The 21,136-nt window shown below is 27.6% G+C and overlaps 2 protein-coding genes across 3 annotated transcripts in view; both read left to right on the forward strand.

Moving 5' to 3' along the window:
• The window catches only part of LOC129955213 (protein O-linked-mannose beta-1,2-N-acetylglucosaminyltransferase 1-like), a 206,102-nt gene that overhangs the window by 37,188 nt on the left and 147,778 nt on the right, over positions 1-21,136 (forward strand). The gene's annotated exons all lie outside the window — the stretch shown is intronic.
• LOC129955266 (adenosine 5'-monophosphoramidase HINT1-like) lies at positions 4,811-5,425 on the forward strand. Its single transcript, XM_056068210.1, has one exon. The coding sequence runs from the start codon at positions 4,938-4,940 to the stop codon at positions 5,319-5,321; it is 384 nt and encodes a 127-aa protein (XP_055924185.1). The 5' UTR covers positions 4,811-4,937; the 3' UTR covers positions 5,322-5,425.

Genomic DNA, 21,136 nt, shown 5'->3' on the forward strand with positions numbered 1-21,136 from the left:
GGTCTTTCTTATATCGAGTTTTAGAATAGATGTAGACATTATGACTGAAAGCAGAATGTTGACGTTCAAACATGACGTCATTAGCGATTTGACAATTCGGATACTGAACAGTTAGACAATTATTATCTCATTTCAATAATCTCCAGCAAATATATGTAGAGTTTACGAATCAGAAGATCTCTTTGAAAACTGTCCTTGTTTTCGAAGAGTTTTAAAGTAATTTATTTAAATAAATGCATAGTTTTAAAAAACACATTTTATGAAGCATTCTCTTTCTAATAGCAGTTCTATGATGATATTCACCCTTTAGTTTTAATTTAGAGCTCAAATTGAAAAGGAAAACGATTGTCTTTGGGGTCAAGTTAACATAGCAACTTTTTTTAAAAAAAATCTATTTAGGCTGTTACGTTTCTAAATTATTATGTTCCGTACATACAAGAATAAACATATAATCAATTATTTGCCAGTGCTAATTCAAGATTCCGCAGATTTACAATTCTGGTGATAAAACTGCTTGATGAATTCCACCTATATAGCTCACTGCTTTTTTGAGCTATCATTTATGTATAAACGGATAAACAAATATAATACTGAAAAATTCTGAATCAGAAAGATTTAAAACATGTTGGGGGTGTAAAGTTTGGTGATTATAAAGTATTATCTTTGGATATTTTGTACGTCGAAGAAATTTTAATTGATATTCTTCATTTTGGTTTCATTAAATATAGTTTTAATATCGAGATTTTTATAAATAAAGCAAGAAAATATGTTTTTCAATCAATATCAATTGCACATAATGTCTGCATTTGATAATATGCACTGTTCAGTACGGAAGTAAAATATCTTTCATGCATGTTTTATTATGATTATAATACTTTATTTTGTATCATGAAGCTTTCCATTCTGTTCATTTAGAGTCAATATTATATATTATTTATAATAATGATATGGAATATTAATATAATATTATACATTATTTATTATATACAGGATGGTTATAATTAAACTTCCCCTATAAACAGCATCCTACAACGCAAACGGATGAACGGATTACAGCGGAATTTAGCATATAAACTATACACGAGATGCGCTCACGGAATTTCGAAAAAAAAAAAAAAAAATTAGTTCCAAAATGTCCACCAAAGGGCGGCTTTTCCTGAAAAACATCAAATTTAACACCATAAACGACAAAACGGAATATAGAAACAATATTAATAATAAGGAACAAGAACTATGAGTAATGAAAGGTAAAACCGGAAAAATTTGTCAATTCTAGGAAAAAAAATGTCGAGATTTGCATGCTTGCCAAGAGGAGGAAGCTTATGCTAAACAGGTTAGGATAAGAAATATTTACAATCGTTATCATGTTTTATGTCGATGTTTTCGTCTGTAATGATGACGGTATCTTGTTGCGACGTTGAATGACTTAAAGAACTCCATAACACTTCCTGTGCGAAGCATCAAAACTGATAAGTTACAATCTGTTATTGAACACACTGTCCATCGACTTGAAATTTTGCAAGTGAATGAGGGTGGTCACATGGAGCCCCTTTCCCTACATCGTCTTGGACACGATTAACAACTGCTCCTCATGTGCAATTTCTTCTTAATCTGTTCTTGTTTCTACAAACTGAACTGTTTTTTTCTCAAACAGCGTACTATTATTTTTTTCCTTAACTTTACTTAATGTGGTTCGACGACAAGATGATCAGAAACTAGTCAATAAATGTTAATGTTTGTTTCTGTATTCCGTTTTGGTCGTTAATTGTGCTAAAATTAATGTTTTTACCGGAAAAGGTGCCGGTGGACATTTCGGAACTAATAAATGTTTTTCGAAATTCCGTGAGCACATCTTGTGTATAGTCTGTATATCAAATTTCGTTGCAATCCGTTCGCCCGTTTGCGTTGTAGGATGTTGTTTATAGGGGAAGTTTAATTATAACCATCCTGTATTATAATATGTATTTTATTAGGTAAGCGGATGTAGTCAATGATATTTAGAGCGAAAAACAATTCAAATGCGCTTATCTTAATATCTTATATTTTATACTTTAAGTAAATATACTTAAGAATTTTCTTCCGTTAGCATTTTAACTCGTTGGTCATTAGATATTAGTTTAGCTCATATTTTGATTAGATATTGTAAGTCAAGGTTCTTAAATTTTTTTTTTATTATTTTGTTTATAATAACTTTAAACTAAATTGTTCATATAAATAAAAAGTTTCAGTTTCACTAGTTTTTAAAAATTTTATTTCGTTAATTTTCTTTTACTGTAAAATTGTTAAATTTGTTTTAATACTAATATGCCACCTTCTTTTAAAAAGTAAACGATATGACCGGATTAATAAATAGGTATGGATTAAAAACAGGCTAATATGGACGCGAGTGTTCCATTATTTTTTTTGTGGTATTAAGTATTTAAAGGGTATTTTAAAAGGGTTTTGCAGTCGTACTTGTTCAAATAAAACAAAATATCTTAAATTTTGGAATAGTATTTATTTACTACTACTACTTTGCGTAAATTTTATATACGTTATTTTATAATTCTAAGATATATTACTTTATAACTTTTTAAAAAATATCCGATCCTGCATTTTTTAAAGCATTGGCAACATTTTGATTTGTTAAAAGAAGCTTTGTCATTCTTTTTTTAACTATTTGTATCCGAGGATACTAAAATTAACTTTCTTGAAAATGATCCCGAAATTAAAAGTTTTGATATTTTATTTTATCGCAATTTACTACTCAAAAGTATTGTTTACAGAGATTGTAAACAAGGGTAGTAAAAAACATCGTTGTGGACGCCTTTTCTATTACAATTCACTCAAATGATCAAAAGATCACCAGATGAGTGATATACTCACGAAAAAGTGTATTAATCACTGTTCTTAATTGCAATTAATCACCTTGATTTCATATCATTTATTAACGAGAAAAAAACATTCCAAAAACAAACTACACTATCTACAAGATGTTGCCATGCAGCATAAGCTAAATCAAAACAAAATAAATAATTCCGAGATTATAGGTGGACGGGACGGTTTAAATTCAGATATAGAAAATAATATTGCACAATCATAAATTGAACACATACATAAAACAAAAAATAAACAGAGTGAAATATTTTCAACATGTTACAGAGATTAAGATTAACATCTGCAAAAAATAGCTGCTATTTGAATAACTGAATAGCTCTTTTATACATACACATACATATATAATATAACGCTAATGTGCGTAGTATAAAAATCATCATTATTATTTATTAGTGAACTGCATCTGTAAAATGTAAATAAATCACCATCATAATGATAGATTGATTGCTAGATAGATTCCTATACTGCTTCCTAGAACAGCTGCATTTGAGTCAATCAGTGGCTTTGCTAATTTAAATGAGATGCAAAACATTATTTAAAATGTTAAGAAGAGCGTTTGAAGCGTTTCCAAAACCTTCATTCAATCAGAGGAAGAAGGATGCATAAGAAATGAAGGTGATAGAAATAGGCCCCAAATGATAAGTTTAATCGTGCGGAAACATAGACTTAATACTCGTCAGATATGCAATCGATATTATTATGATGAAATTCACAATTAATCATTCAAACCATTAAGCTGTGTGCTTTTACCAATGTTAAAAGTAACGTAAAAATTCTTTACTTTAAATAATAACAACATGATTTTCTTCTGGTTTTGTTTCATAGTATAGACAGTTCAATTTATACAAATACTAATTAACGGCTGATTAATTCCATTAAATTCATATTTATTGGCCTAACCAAAGAGAAAGGTGAAAATTTAAATACATATGTTTCTTATTAACAGTTTAACAACATAGAGAGCCACTAATCTAGGTGAACATGAAGGTCGCCAAAGGCGGCTAATATATCTTATAATTCGATCCGTCAAGTCAATATCTGATTTTGGAAGTCAAGGATAAGAAGATAGGATGAGAGTTGCATTGCCTAATCTCCATTAGGGCTTAATCCAGCGACACAAAATTTTTAATTTTAATTGTATTTAAAAACGCTAAGCTGTTGTAATTTCTGCTATATCATTAAAAAAAAAATTGCCATACACTTTTATGAGCTTGCAGAATTCAATAATTCATGTCCCCTAATTCTACAAATTTTATAAATTGTTCCGTTGTTTTTCAGGGGAGGATATAGATTTAAATCCCAACAAAGCCATATTTCACAGTAAATAAATGCACTCGCTATTAACCACGTAATCATACAATGCGACAACCATGAATAATTCGCCAAATGACCGAGAAAAAGCACAAATATATATGAGAGTGCTTTCGAGAAATTATCATTTGTTGCCATCAAGGGAATATATATTTAAAATTATACTTAATATTAATAGTATTATAATCAATATACAAATATTACTTAATAAATACTAGATTCCAGTTCTTAGAAGTTGTTAATTTTATTTTTCTCAAAAAAATAGGTTATTTGTTTTAGATTTTCGTATTAAAATGCCTCTTTTTTTTAAATTTATAATCGAAATATTTTTTTACGACAAGTTTTACTTTAAGGATTAGCGAGAGCTCACTTGTAACAAACCAATGAGATTCTCGATGGTGAAGATGATAGCTTACTTTTCCTAGAAGATAAGTAGGCGGGACGGTTCATGTATTATCTATATGGAATATGACTTCTTCGCAAAAAAAAAAAAATACCACCAGTAATTTGTTTTAATATTTTTTCGTTTTCTTTTCTTGATTTTATTTATTTATATATATATCTTCAAAAAATTTGCACTCCCAAGCAAGCCATTTAGAATAACAAAATCTATTAACTGTTATCCGGCATTTCGAATCTCGAATTTTCTTGTGGCTTCTGTTTACTTGAGTTCGAAAACAGTTCGACTTTCTAAGAAATTTATTTAAGGAAGTTTCCCCCATCGGCAATTATTAACTAAATTTTGCATCATGGCTGACGATGAGATGCTGAAAGCGAAGCTGGCCAAGCCAGGAGATGACACGATATTTGGTAAAATCGTTCGTGGGGAAATACCGACCACTTTCTTATATGAAGATGATAAATGTGTTGCTTTCAATGATGTGAATCCTCAAGCACCGATGCATATTCTTGTGGTTCCTCGTAAACCCATCATTCAACTGAGTGTGGCTGAAGATGGAGATGCTGAATTAATCGGTCATTTGCTGCTTGTGGCCAAAAAAGTTGCAAAAGAAAAAGGCCTGTGTAATGGTTTTCGAATTGTTATTAACGACGGTCCGGAAGGTGGGCAGTCAGTCTATCATCTACATGTTCATGTTTTGGGTGGACGATCTCTTCGTTGGCCACCTGGCTAATCAAAACGATTTGTTTACATAAATGACGACAGCATGCTCAGTTATTCTGCTTTGTGAATTCTGATGGAAGTCAATTACTCAATAAAAATCCCATTTTGTACTTATTCCTTGATTTTTTTTTCTTTTGGAGTAAATTTTGCATTGCTAGGAAAGTGAGTGATGAAGTGTTTACATCTACAATTCATTGATATACTAAACTGTCTAATTCATTAATTTAACGTCTGTAATTTATTAGTCATAGATATTTTAATTTAGAACTTACGCTATTGGTTATGTGCATGTATGAAGGAATTTCTCTCGCCTTATTTACAAAATGGAATTTAATTTCCCATTTGTGCAGTAAAGTTCATTTCTTGCTAATTGTTGTTACACTGCGAGCTTCCCTCAGCAGGCTATATATTAAATAAAATTCCATATGTACTGTCTAAATGTAATATTTCAATTATTATTCTTAAGGGTAATGATTATTGTGATATAACTAACAGACCTTATACATGAAAGTACTGCATGCATTTATTGATAATTCTGTCTCCATTTTTAAACCTTTTGCTTCCATATTTTAAATAGTAACAGCAAAAAGTATTTGATAAAAGTATTCATCATTTTTATAAAATGGGAAATCATAATATATTATTTATATTATTGGAGTTTTATTGGTGTATTCAATCATATTTAAAAGTATTTCTATAGCTGATTTAATTATGAGAATAAAATTTCTAATGACCCTGAGTTATGACATTAATTGTGTTGTTACTTTTTAATATATTATAGAATAAAAAATAGTTATTTTTGTAAAATACACACAAAAAAAAAAAAAAAATTGTACTTTTATGAATTTCTAGCCATTTTTGATGACCAGTTTGTAATTTCAGAATATTGGCTTTTCTGCCTGCCATTAATATGAAATGCTAATATTAACAATTTCACCTTGTTATTTTGATAAGATTTTATATAAAATTAATGGAATCAGTCTATTACAAATTGCTACATGTGCAAATTAGAATATATATACTAATAAATCAAAACAAATAAAAAAAGCTATTTCATTATTAATGTTACATTTTTTTTATCTTATTGCAATTGAATGGGTTGATAGATAAATTAAATTAGTTTGAATTTTATGATAACTATAAAAATATAGCTGGAGATCATGGTCAAATTAAATTCTAAAAAAAGTATTAAAACTATAGAAGTTATTGTGTAGAAATTAAATATGTATAATTAAAAAGGTTATTTTTTTTATAACTAAGATATTGTAAAGATAATTTTTTGAAATATTTTCAGAAGATATTGCTGGCAAATGTTAAAATCAATGTTTTAACTTTGAAATATTGACAAATCTTGAGGAGAATATGTGCTAAATTTACATCAAATTTAAACAAAAATTGTAGATTTGTAAAATACAGGTTTTAGATAAAGACATTTATTTCATTTATTATTACATACACAAATTGTACTTCATTACTAACATTGTGTATCTGAGAAAGGGCAAATACAAATTAATGAAATCCTAATTCTATCGATATATTAGATACTTGAAGCCTTTATTTTCAAATCTGAATTTTACGATTCTTTGTTTGTTTTTAGTTATTAGTAACACAAATAAAATTATATTAAAAACTCTCTCATTAATATTTATTAAATAAGATGTTCAACTTTTCACTATTTCTAGTTATATATATTTGAAATTTAATTACTGTACAGTAGTTAATAATCAATTACAAGATTAATTTTTTTACTGCACATGTTTTAATTATTATTCATATATATTATTTTATTTAAACTTCCTAGTTAACACACACAATATCTGGTTTTGATCATTTCTAGGCAGAACTAATTTTTCTTGAATGAATTATAAATTTTTTTTTTCAGATTCTCAATTATTATGTTTTATATAACGAGATAAAACATGTTAATATATATCATATTATTTGTTAGAGTTTTCTCAATTCACAGTTATAATTAACTCAAATTCTTCACTAATGATGCTCTTCAAATAAGTTCACTTTGTAATTTTATAAAATTTGTTTAATTTTTGTCTTGTATCAAGATTCAATAAGAAAGTAAATGACATTATTATCAAATGTTAGTTTTTTTACTTTTAAAATATTTTTTTGTTTCATCTTATTATAAGTGTAGTTTAATTTATGCAGGGCAATTAATGCTGAAGCTACATAAGAAGTTGATTGATAATTACGAAAGCATGCTTAAAATTCCACATAAATGACATGCTTTATTGGTGAATTGAATTAAAATATTTATGATCATTTGAATTAATGTCTAAATCTGAAGGGTGTTTATAATTTAATATAACAGATAATGGCAATGATGTTAATTTAAAAAAAATTAAACTGTTGTATTACTTTTAATTTGTGGCTTATATTAATTTGAAAAATGTTGGTGAATAAAGTATTTTATTTGATAAAGTTATATATATATATATTAGGAATATGAAATATATATATATTAGAAATATTTTATTTTATTCTGTTTATTATTATAATATCTTTGCCGTTAGTTTTTTTGCTACAAAATATGTGGTATATTGTTAGCTTAAATTTATTTGGTAATTCTTATAGATAAATTATATTCTTACAATTTTTTAAAACTATTTTGTAGATTGTCTGACAAATAATTGAAAACTTAATTGTTTATTAATATTTATCTGTTTTTCCATCCAACGTTGGATTTTACATTTAAAAAAATCAAGTTTGTATTGTAATTGTTTGATTCGCTGTTATTGAATTTTGAATCTTGACTTTAGTAATTGTATATATGGGTTATAAATTGGTATTCAAGGTTGAAAGTAATGTATACACATACTTGCTAATGTAGGCTTAATACAAGATTGTTATAAAATGTCTGATAGTAAATCTTATCTTTAAATCAACCTTCTGTAAAGAATAAACTTCATATTTCATTATTTTATACTAATAGAAAAAAATCTATATAATTAAAAAAAATAAAAGTTCAGCCGAATAACATATCATAAAAGCTCTTCTTTTTTTTTAATTTCTCAATTATTTTTCATTAAAATTTAAGGAATATAAAATATGTTTAAATAATAAGTTTAATCATTTCTTTAATAAATAGAAATTAATAGCATATGTCTACAATAATTTGAAGTTATAAAAGTCACTTTTATCTTTGAATAGAAACATCTGACATGTGAAACTACCTTTATTCTTTGTCATCAAATTCTTTAAAAGAATGTTGTGCATTATAACTTTAAATATATCTCAGAAAAATAGATGTACTAACTTTTAAAATCAAAGTCTCGCAACTGTTATGGAAAGTTAGTTTCAAATATGTTTAGTTATAAGATTTTCAACAGCTTTCTAAATTTACTTTGATCAAGTTGTAAAAAAAAAAAAAAAAATGATAAATACGTAAAAAAATTAAACTGTAAAATTGTTAATTGTAATTATTTTAATAAATCTTTTAGTAATGTACTAATATATATTCACTGTTAAATATGATATAAAACATCAGCCTTGATATTTTTAAATTCTACAAGTATCAGTGTGAGTTTTATGATGGAGGGGGGGGGGGCTCTTTTTGCTACTTAATCCGAATTATTGTAACTTGATAAATTTTTAAATTTGATTTTCATGTCATGCCTGCATCTGGTTTGATTGTAGCAGCTGTTGCATTTTGCGCATGATTAAATTTTTCGAATGGAAGGGAACGTTCTGCTTTGAAAATATTATTCTAAGAATATTTTTAAAAAGTCAAAGCAACATTGGGAAAAGCTTGCAGTTATTGAAAAATTTGATAAAACAATAAAATTGAATTTCATTACAATTCCTATAAATAATTTTGATATTTCAAATATATATATATATATGTAATATTATTTTTGTGAAGTAGAATGTAGTTTGAAGACAATGAAGATACTTTTAATTTCGTGACGTCGTTTTATTTCATTTTGAAGAAGCAAGCATATGTACAAGCGACAAGCACACAGAAAGGAATGAGGGAAGAGCTTTCGGAGATTTTATCCCTGGTCTTATATAACCTATGATTTTGATAGGGAAAAAATTTCTTCACAGTGCTAATGTATTATGAGATTTCGATAGGGATTTTCATTACAGGCGCCGAGAAGGTAGGGGAAACAAAGGGAGATTTTAAAAAAGAATTTGCTTGATCAGCGGTATGTTATCTCTTCACGCGTAGTGTGGGAAAGTTAGATTTTAGCTGATTCAACAATTTAACAAAGCTTCTCTTGAATTAATTAAGTAGAGACAGTGGAATTGGATCACGAAATAAGAGAATATTTTAGAATGAAGTTACTATGAAAATTAATTAAATTGAAATTAGAGTTAAAATATATATATATATATATATATATATATATATATATATATATATATATGAAAGCATTATTTTATGTTAAGCAGGATGCAGTTGAAGACAGTGGAAAGGCTTTCGATTTCGTGACGTCGTTTTATTTCATTTTGGAGAAGCAGGCATATGTACAAGCGATGAGCACACACACAACTCAGAGAAGAATGAGAAAAAAGCTGTTTGACATTTTATCCCTGGTTTTATATAACCTGAGAAATTGATAGGGAAAATGTCTCTTCATAGTACTAATATAAAATGAGATTTCGATAGGGATTTTCGCTACACATGTCGACGAGGTAAGGGAAAATACAGGGATCTTTTAAAAAAGAATTTGTCATGTCAGCGGTATTTTGTCCTTTCACTCTTAATGTGGGAATGTTAGGCTTTTAGCCGATTCAGCAATTTTAAAGCTCTCTTGAATTAATTAAGTAGAGAAAGTGGAATTGGATCACGAAATAAGAGAATAAACTTACTATGGGCTAAATTAAGATAAAACGTTGTAAATTAATTAGAATTGAAATCAGAGTTAAAAATATTACATATATATATATATATATATATATATATATATATATATATATATATATATATATATATATATATATATATATATTTGTATCTTACATAGTGTAAAAATTTTGTGATAATAATAAGCTACATATTTATTGTGAAAGACATTCAAGTTTTTATTTAATTTAAAATTAAATTAAAATTTTGTACCTTTGCTCACTTATTGAGACGCAACTAAATACCAAATTTGATTTCTGTAAGTGTATCTGTAGAGTTTTGCATCAAACACTTGTTTGTATAATTTTTAAATTGTGAAAGTTACAGAAAATATACCGACCTGAATTTATTGCGAAAGAAATCTAGAATATGAAACATGGCATAAGCAAAGCTTTTTTTTTTTTCTTTTTGCATAAAGTATCTCTGAAAAATCTTAAATTATTATTAGTGATATTTTATAAATAATTATAACATGTAGTGCAGAAAAAGTAGAATTTAATTTTTCTGGAGAGGAAGCAGTTATATAATGTCATATATTATTTTGTAGCTGGTATATAAAATCAAAGAATTAGGAGGAAAAAAAAAGTAAAATTTTATTTTGTGCAATTGTATATTACACTTTGTAATATACAACTGTACGATTCATTCCCATAGCCAAATACAAACAAATTTGACATAAAATTGCATTGATTTTATCAAGATTAGTAAAATATTATTTAAATTACACACATGCATTTTTTTTTTTTTCATATGGTGTTTCAAGCGGGAGAGGAGGGGGGGGGGGTGAGGAATTCTCCAGTATTGCAATGCCTATTGGTAAAATCGACCCTGAACCCCTATTCTTCATTACTACAAATACAACAAGACTGAGTTATTTATTTCAAATGTTAATCTATTTCCATTTCTCACGCTAACTAAGATAATTTAGCTCTAGCCAATCCAATGGCACTAATGGTCATCCCATTTTTCTTATGAGCTACAGAAAAGAAGCTTTCGTGGCCTTAGGCGATTAAGGTTACCATTTCATATGGCCATCAATGCTGCCCTACAAAGATGAGCATGCCCGATTGGGGGATCCCTCCGTAAATGAAACTTTCTCACAACTTTCTCTTGCCATTGAAACGTCCATCAGATCGCAACCTCTGATGAACTCGGCTTCCGCTCTTCTGGGTCAGAGTTTCTCGTATTATGAACCAATCATTCCGTTTCTTTTTGTCTGGTTTATCATTGATCTAGGAGGGAAAGCTGAACCGATCATCGGGGAAAAAAATAACTAAGGAACGAGGATTTTTAAGTCAGGATGGAAACCTTTTGCTTTTCGGATCGCTTATCATGCTATTTGGTGTTTTGTAAATTGCAGTGATGGAGCTAATTCATTGGATGCTGTGATACACATAAATTGTTTTTTCTTTCTAATAATTCTTTAAATTTTTCTATTTTATTGTGTCTATAGGCGAACATCATACAAAGGCTTTACAAATTTATCCTTTCCAATTCTTAGATTTCTCACTTTTTTTTTTTTATTTTTTTATAAAAACACAGAAACTTAAAGAGATTCGAGCTTTCGGTTCAAAATATCATTGCATGAATGTAAATGCCAATAACCATAGCACGAATCGAAGAGTTCGTTGGAAGCTGACAATTAAACAAACGTTTCTAAAAACAAAATACTTTTTTTTGTGTGAAATCGATAGTTAGTTTTCTTTAAATAAATAAAAACAACCTATTGAAACATTAGAACTATAACAATATATGAAACTATTTGAATTTTGTCTTGAAATAATTAGTTTAATTAATAATAATCCGATTTATTTGTGAACTTAATTATTTTATTTAATTATTTATTCAATTAATTAATTTCTATTTAATGCAATTAATAATTGCCTTTTAATTCTTTGCATTCCCTTAAATCATCTTAAAATCCTATTTAATAAGAACTTGGGCCTCTTTTTATCCATTAATGCAGAACAAATGCTTTGCTCTCAATCCCACTTACGATATGCTAAAAAAGAATTACAAATATTTACATCGTTAACCCGATATTGTCTTCATTTTTATAATACTTTCCGTTTTTAGAAATAATCTCGGTAGGCTAACTCTTATGAGTAGTGATATGGTTAATGGTGTTTATAAGATTATCTTATATCACGATTAGATTATCTTATAAACACTACTACAAAGAATTCGTGTGTTGTTCTAATGGTTTTATTAACGTTAAAATTCGTCATATAAAGATAGACGAATTGATTCGCCTATCTTTAAATGACTTTTAAAAATTTATTCTTAGTTATCTATACTTATATATAAAGCTCAATGTGTGTGTGTGTGTTGGCGCTCTACAGAAAAGACCATTTGACCTACAGCTATCAAATTTGGTACATGTATACCTTGAAGATCGGGAATGTGCACCTGGGGTCCCTTTTTTTGAATTTTGAATTAGAATTTTAATTATTAATTAAAAATTAACTTTCCCGCCAAAAAAATCTTTTTCATTTTCCCCACCGCCAAATGAGTAAGGGTTCAGTTTTTTTCCCAACAGTAATGAGGCTAGGCTTAAGATTTTTCGGCTGATTATTTCAAACGATTCTGTTTATTTTCTTAATGTTTGATACATTTAAAATTAAACATTGTTAATTAATCGATCTCTCAGATTCATTCTGATGTACTTTTAAATTAAAATAAAACAGAAAAAAGGAAATTAAAAATTTCTAATCTGCATAGCTTTATCCCAAATGGCGTAGAAAAATTCATGCATTTGTTTTACCGTATCTGGCGTTGAAAATTCACGCATGCGCATGTTGACATGACAACCATTATCAACGGATGATTTAAATTATTTTTAGATTAGTTGCATGCTTTTGTAATTAAAGTGTATTTATGTTAGTTATATATTTTTTGTATATGCTTATAGTTTTAAGTCCATCGTTTTTCAAGTAGTTTTTTTTAACCTGTTTTCAACCGATTATTTTAAACGATTCGTTTTATTTTCTTAGAGTTTGATGCATTTAAAATTAAACATTGTTAATGAATCGTTCTGGTCATGATGAATCTGAGAAAATTTTGTTGACAAATTCTTGAAATATTACATAAATATTCTTTAGTGCCCATAAAGTTTAAACGCTCAGTGACTGTTTCCAGTAATCATATTAAAAAAAAAAAAAAAAAAAAAAAAAACCTTTGTTTCAGTAAAAAAATATTATTATATTAATTGCAGATTAATCCTTTCCACTTTAATTTAAAGTATAAATTCTACGGCCGCTAACAGAAAATTAGAGAGATACATATTACTTTATGACTGAAGGCTTTTATAATATTATGAGTGAATGATATGACTATCAAAATTTGAAGTTTAAAAATATTTTGATGAAGAAGCTATTAACGTAGGAATTGCATAAAATATTTAATTATTAAAATTTTAACGAACATTAAGATTGGCGAACCGGCTGGTCGCCAAAGGCGGCGATAACAATAAATGTTAAAAAATATTTAATATTGTAGTATTCATAAGCTGGTAACTATAAACAGTGGAATGTTTTTGCGGAAAAATAATATGTAATAAAATAAATTTATAAATAAATGTTGTAAAAAATAAATATATTAAAAAAATTATTAAAATCACCGAAAAAAATCTGCAGTAATAAAAATTGTAACACTAAAAAATCCTTTTTTTTTTTAAATGGTGCAGAAAATGTTTTGTGTTAAAATTTGCTACAAAGTTATCGAGGGAAAAATGTTGAAATTTTGATGAATTTTTAATTAAAGATTTTATTTAAATTTTGTAACTCCTTTTATAGTCAGCATCCACTATCCAATAATTAACTATGTGTCAAATTTAGTATATCTCCAGGGTCAACTGTCTGACCTATAGAACGTTTTGAACAATTTCTTTACGATTCACGTAGCATCACTCAATTAACAGATAGTAAAGCAGCCTATAACCTCTATCATGTTAAAAAAATGCTCCATATTTATTATCGATACGATTATTATAGTTTTCAAAGTTCTATAAAATACAAAATAAATAAAAGTAAAAATCATTTGTGGAATATCGCTTATAACATTGCAATTGGAAACCAACAACTATTTTCAGCGATTCGAATTCGATATCGAAAAGAATATACGAAAATGGTGTGGAACGTGCTATTTATAATACAATAATAAATTTAAAAAAATGCTATATTAGTACTTTTCATCTTGTTTTCTCAAAACAGTTTGTAACTGAAGATGAAGATTTAGTTTTAATTCCTTATTATACAAATGCATTCAATACATAACTGAATTAAAAAAAAAAAATGTTTGCAATGAAATAATGAGTCGATTTGTTTCACTAATATCGTTTGCACTTTATTTATTTTAGAAAAATTAGTGAAATAGAAGCCAGTCTAAGCATTAATGTATAGTAATAATGCTTTCTACAAATTTTAATAAAATATTAATTTTAAACTTGGTATATAAATATAAATACTATACAAATAATATGATTTGAGTTATAATTTGAATACTGGTGTCAAATTTTTGTATTAAGTTATATCAATTATAAGATTTATCCTTGTATTAAAGAATGGTAATTCTCAAAAAAATATGTTAATGAAACGATGAATCGTGTTAAACATTTTAAAGAATTATATGCTTAGTGCAATATGGTTAAACAAGGCTTTTGTAACTGAAAAGGCTAACAATCATTCAATAACATCCTCCTTTGAGGGTATCATTCTTTATATATTTAATCTTTAAATAATAAATTCTTTCAGTCATTCAATTAATCCTATTATAGAGAGATTAGTCAATACAAACATGAAAATATTAGAAAATTTAAAAAAATGACTTAGGGCTAAGAAATTAATAAATATTTCTGGCGTTCTATATATCAGAAATAGTAGCATTGACACAAAAAATTGCAGCAGTGACTTATAGAAATGAAATATAAATATATAAAAGCAGTTTTATTTTATTCGTCTTATTTATATGAATTATACAATGTACGTTATTTTGCTTAAATTAATGAATGTTAAGAAGAAAAAAGAATTTAAATAAATTTAAAGACGCCTGTATTTGTATTTTAAATTATATTATTCATTAGCTCTGTTTATAATTTTTTTTCTTGCTGTGAAATGGAAGATTTTATCAAACAAGAATTCAAATGAACATTCAGACGAATAACAATTTAAAAAACTAAATGATTGTAGTAAATTAATACTCCTCTTTAAGTAATTAGAAAAGCCATCCTTAATCGCTGTAGCAATATAAAACCAAATTAATATGCACGAGATAAATTTCACTTTTAAAAAAGTGGAATAACGTAAATTTAAATTTTATCCAATGAGAGATTTCGCTTCCATCCTCTGAGACCAATGCGCAGCGATAACACTTCCGAACAGCCAATTAAGATTCTTTTTTTTTTATGCTTTCCTCTCTCTCCTTCTCTATATCAACATTTCTGCTCTACTGTTTCCGAGTTTTCAAATCCTGAATAATTACTCTGCTACCGAGAAAGTTTTCGCGTTCTTTAATCTCTCTGGGAATTTCTTGAATCGGCGGTTGCACTTCGAATTTGTATTCGCGTTGTTATTTTGTTGTATTCAGGATTCAGATTGTGAGGTTTAATTAATCTGGCTTTGTCTGAGATCTATTTTGACAAACAGAAAAGGGGGGGGGGATTTGCGGCAGAATACCTGTATTAGAAATTCGTTTTTTCGTCGAAGTTGGAGAGAACCGTAATTATTTATAATGTCATTGTTTGTTAACAATGTAATACCTTTCGATCCACTTTTGGAATTAGGGATAAACAACACATAAATATTGAAGTTCAGATTAGTAACAAATATAATGAACTGGAATCGCTGAATTTGGAGCAAAGTCATTTCAGTTTAAGATGAAACTAAAAATTAAGAAAATTTTTTGGTAAAACATTTGATAAAAGCATTTTAGTATCAAATGTCTTTTAATAAAATTTGAGTCTTTTTACTTTCAAATATTTTTATTTTAGGAAATGAACTATATATATGTATATAAATATATATGTAATCATATTTTAGCAGATACGTAGCCAAATAGAAGAAATTTTAAAACTTTGTATTATTTCGCCACGGGAGGCATAATTTACGTACAAAGAATAAGTGGTAAGAAATACGACACAAGACGCAAGAGCAGAAGAAAACCGAAATTTTTCCCTTCAGTGATTTTGCTATGAGATTTTGATAAGGATTTCGTTGACATGTGTCGACTTAGGAAAGGGAATTTTAGGTATCTTTAAAAGAATATTGTAAGCATTAAGGATTTTTATCCCTTCATTTGGAGCATGTGAAAATGCTGGCACCAGTAGTTTTATAAAGCTCACGTAGAATTATTTAAATTTAAAGTGGAAATTGGATCAGGAAATAAGAGATTTTAAAATGAAGTTCATTTGGGCTAAATTAAGATAAAAATTAGGAAATTCATCCGGATTTAAATGAGATAAAGATATATCATTACATACATGTATGTAATATTTAAGGCATACTGCCATTTAAAATGTATGAAAATGCCGAAAATAAAGTTTTAAGAAATAAATTATATTTTCATGCATAAAATATTAAAAATAAAATCTTTGATGCAAGAATCCTTGTTGATGGTTAGTTCTAAAGCTTCATTTGGTGAGAAGAATATTCACAGATAATTTTATAATTGATTATTACTTCTAGTCATACATATAAGAAGCTAATTTTGGTTCAGAGAAAAAGGAAACTCTTTATTGAATTATTATAAACATTTGTATTTTTTTCAAATTTATTAAATATTTATTATATTTTGATTTTTTAGCTTTTAAAAGGTCCCCCCCCCTTTTCTTTTCATATTTTCTTTAAAATACATCAATGCAACCAGTGGGGAATGGTCTCCCGAAACTCTTTTTTCTTTAATGCACTTGTCACGCCAAAGAACGTCTTTTATAGCATTGGCATACAATAGTTACGAAATATTTTTTGTCATGAATCCTTGTCGTGTCATCCTTGGCGATTAATCAATGGCCTGCGTTAATAATATCCAAAAGTCAAATTTGTGTTTTAGGCACGTTTTCCCCAACCTATTGAAACAAAAATTTTACACAGAACTGCAATTGTACAGACAAAATCTCACACCAAATTTCATACATTTAAGTCATTGCGTTTTGAAATTTCCTCGTTTACATGCTTCTGAAAGTGCAGACCGACAGACAGTCAATTCATAGTTGGATTTAGTTCAAAATTTAACAGGTGTCTACACTGTAGACGTTAAATCTGTGTTCCAAATTTCATCTTTCTAGCTCCCTTCGTATTGTAATTATCTTGTTAACTTATATTCGAACAACCGGAAGGACGAACTTCTGATCAATGTTCACTCAAAATTTGACAGAAATCTGCAAATTTGGTGTACAGGTCATATATCAAAATTTTATCCGTCTTGCTCAAAGCATTTTTGAGTTATCTTCGTCACAGACAGACGGACTTTTCCCAAAAATAGGTTTTTCGAACTCGGGGATATTCGTCAAAATTTCTAGTTCGAATTTTTTGACAATTACTCTTTTTTTCTTTATACTACGTATACGAGAAAGTAAAAAGAATAATATGTATAAAAACTTTCACTCACCTTGTTCCAATAATTTGCAGCATTGCCTATAGAGGGAGCCAAAAACGTATCTCATGTAGTTCACTTTAATAATTTTACATTACTTTCGAAATAATGAATTGGAGAAATATGTTTAAATATAATAATAAAGCATTACATAATGAAATTATTTATGCATGTATTAAAAATGTATTAGTTTAGAAAACATCATTGAAAAAAAATAGCTTGTATTGTGAATTAAAAATTCACAGTGAAACCCCTGCAACTATTTCCTACTCTTCCCTTTGACCACAACTAGAAAATTGTACTCCCCCGCAAATCACTAAGAATGGAAATCGCTTTACATTCTTACTAACCGTAGCCATAGCTTTCTTATTGGTCGTCTGATATCTTCCTAAACGACACAAAATGCTTTTCATAGACTCGCTTAACAACTAAATGGCCGAATCATCCACGAAGAAAATTGCTCCCGAATGCTACAAAATGAGACGTGAATCGTTTGGTTCTTTCGTTCGTCGAACATATTATTATTATTATCCGTTTTCTTTTTTTTTTTTTTTCCCCTTTTTATTCTTCTCTTCTTTTTCTCAGCCGATCACACAAAGTATCGTCTGATCAGTAATGGGGAGACGAACAATGCCATAATAGAGAGAGAACACGCCAGTAGAGCATTTCCGAACTTTTAGTGGGAACCTTTTGTTCGAATCGGAAGTCGAGACGAATGTGTGCACGAATGCTAGATGAAGAACTTTCTCCGCCCGGAACTGAATTTTACCCGCTCTTTCTTTTTCAACTCTCATTCATTCAGTTGAAGTTTTGCTGCTCTTAAAAGTCGTCTGCATCTGTTTAAGAGGATTTTAATCGTTTTTACTTCTCTGAATATGCATGAAAGTGAGCTAAAAAATGGATCTGGATAGCTATTAAGAATAATGGTTCATAGAATACTTTTTGTTCTTTTCTTTAACGTTTTTTTATGATCCATTGTACTGAATGTCGGACTCTGATCAAGTTGGATTAAAAATTTAATGACATATGCTTAAAATTTGCTCTTGCTTTTCTTTTCTTTCTTTTTTTTATGAAGGCATTTTCATATTTCACTTTACAGCGTTCGAATCCTATTTTTTTATTATTATTATTACGATTTCGTGGCACTTTTATTGAAGTAATATCCTTTTTGTAAGTATAACGTCTAATGAAATACTTTTACTTGTACGAGAAAAACTTACTAGTAAGTTTAATAAATTTTTCAAAAAAATCTAATGAAATGTGTACAATATTCGTTACAATGTAACTCTTTCTAATATCTTATATATTGCTTCTTCTAGTTCTTTTGGTATTTTTTTCATGCATTCTACTTTTATTCTTGTGCTATTCCGTCTAACAATCTTATTCTTTTCTCATTTATTGAACATTATTTTTTTATCTATTATAGTTTAAAATAATTATTTATGTACATGAACGTACTCAAGAAATTTCATTCGAGGAAAAAAATTAGCCCTTCGTATTTTTTATATATGGAATACAACTTATCTTTATTTTGGATCTAAGAAGAAAAAATATATTTCAAAATGATAATATCTATAATTTTTGCATGATTCAGAAGCCATTTGATGTTACCTCTCTATTTATATTTACAACTACAGAAGAAAATTATCTGATTAAGGTTAATTCTTGGAAATTTGGTAGCTTGGAATTAATTAAGTTTTCATCACACATACACACACGCGCATAAATCCATTCCTATGTGATAAAGCTCGATATATTTCAATCTCGTTTAATCTATAGTTGAAAGAATGATCAGCAGAAATAAATGCGTACTAATAAGTTTTTGATTTATGAAATTAATTAATAATGCAAGAGATAGTTGTATATGAAACTTTAATTATAATTGTATCGAATCTTTTCCTTAATTTCAATAGTAAAAGAAAGTTTTTAAATGTTATTTTCAGCAATATGTTTCATTGTGTATAAAGCTGCTTCCTATGTTAGTACAAACATTAATTGACTTTTAATCCGTTGTTAATGACTGTGTTGTATGGAGATGTTTATTTTCGAATAATTCTATTTGCGGGTCAATTTCTTAATATCAAATGGTATTTATACTTTATATGAAATACAGAGAATTATAATTCGATTTCTTTGTATTTCGTATTTGGAATATAGAGAAAGTATTGCAATTATTAAAAAATTCGAATTCAGGATCACGACCCCCCCCCCCCGTGTTTTGAACTGGACAGATAAAATTTGGCATATGGAAATACATATTTGATGGTAATTTTTTTAAAAATTGCTTGATGGAAAATCGGTTTGAGCAGAGAGGAAACTTTAAATTATAGAAATAAATATCTTTCTTTTTCACTTATGTAATATTATTTTATTTCATTTAACAGGTAAGCTTTTGTTTGTTTTAATTAGCTAAAACTAAAGAAAACAATTTTTAGTTCGAAAATTCTTTGTATTATTTTATTTCATGTAACATATAAGCTTTTGTTTATTGTAAATAGCTAAAACTAAAGCTAAACAACTTTTTCTTCCGAAAATTCTTTCATTGAATCCTTTATCGAAATTTAGAATCATGAAACAATATCATGTGAATTTAAAATAAAATTGCCTTGGTATCTCTTTAATTTATTATAAAATTTATATACATTTTTTAAATTATACTCTAATTTGTATATTACAATTAATATTTTATAAACAATTTGTAAATAAAAAAAAGTTTTCTTTTAAATCCATTTTTTAATGCAATTTATGTAAGATTCTCAATGAATTTCAGTAGTAAACTGTTACTAATATCTACTCGATTTAAAATTTAAAAAGAAGAAAAAAAAAAAAAAGGAAAAGAAAAAAAACTACTTTAATGAGAAATAAATTTGAAAAAAAAATATGTAAAACAGCTTTTAACTTTTTCTTTCTTTTTTTTTATCAGCAATATTTGTAAATTATGCCTTAATTACATTGACTTTAAAAATTATAGATAAAAGATTGATTAAATTTTTGAGATAATCAGAAATTTTAAGTGGAAAAAAATTAACCGTGAGTTCAATATCAGCACAGTAAATCATCAATTAAATCAAAACGTTTGAAAACCTTATTTATCTGTATCTTTTGACTCAGTTTGGATATTACTTCCTTTCTATGTACACTCATAATGGTTCCTAGAAATTCTGATTTAACATCTCACAACTGTTTCTAGCATTTCATACTGAAATGCACTTTAACTCTGACAGTTGAATCCTCCGCTAGACACATCTGCACAAGAAGACAGCAGCCAAAGCAGGTGCATTTTATTGGAACGGATCATTGAAGAATTTGACTGCATATATGCGACCATTTCTTTTTAATACTCAGACTCGCTGAGTTCGAATGCTGCTGCTGAT

Source organism: Argiope bruennichi, chromosome 2, assembly GCF_947563725.1.
Source record: "Argiope bruennichi chromosome 2, qqArgBrue1.1, whole genome shotgun sequence".
Classification (NCBI taxonomy): Eukaryota; Metazoa; Arthropoda; class Arachnida; order Araneae; family Araneidae; genus Argiope; species Argiope bruennichi.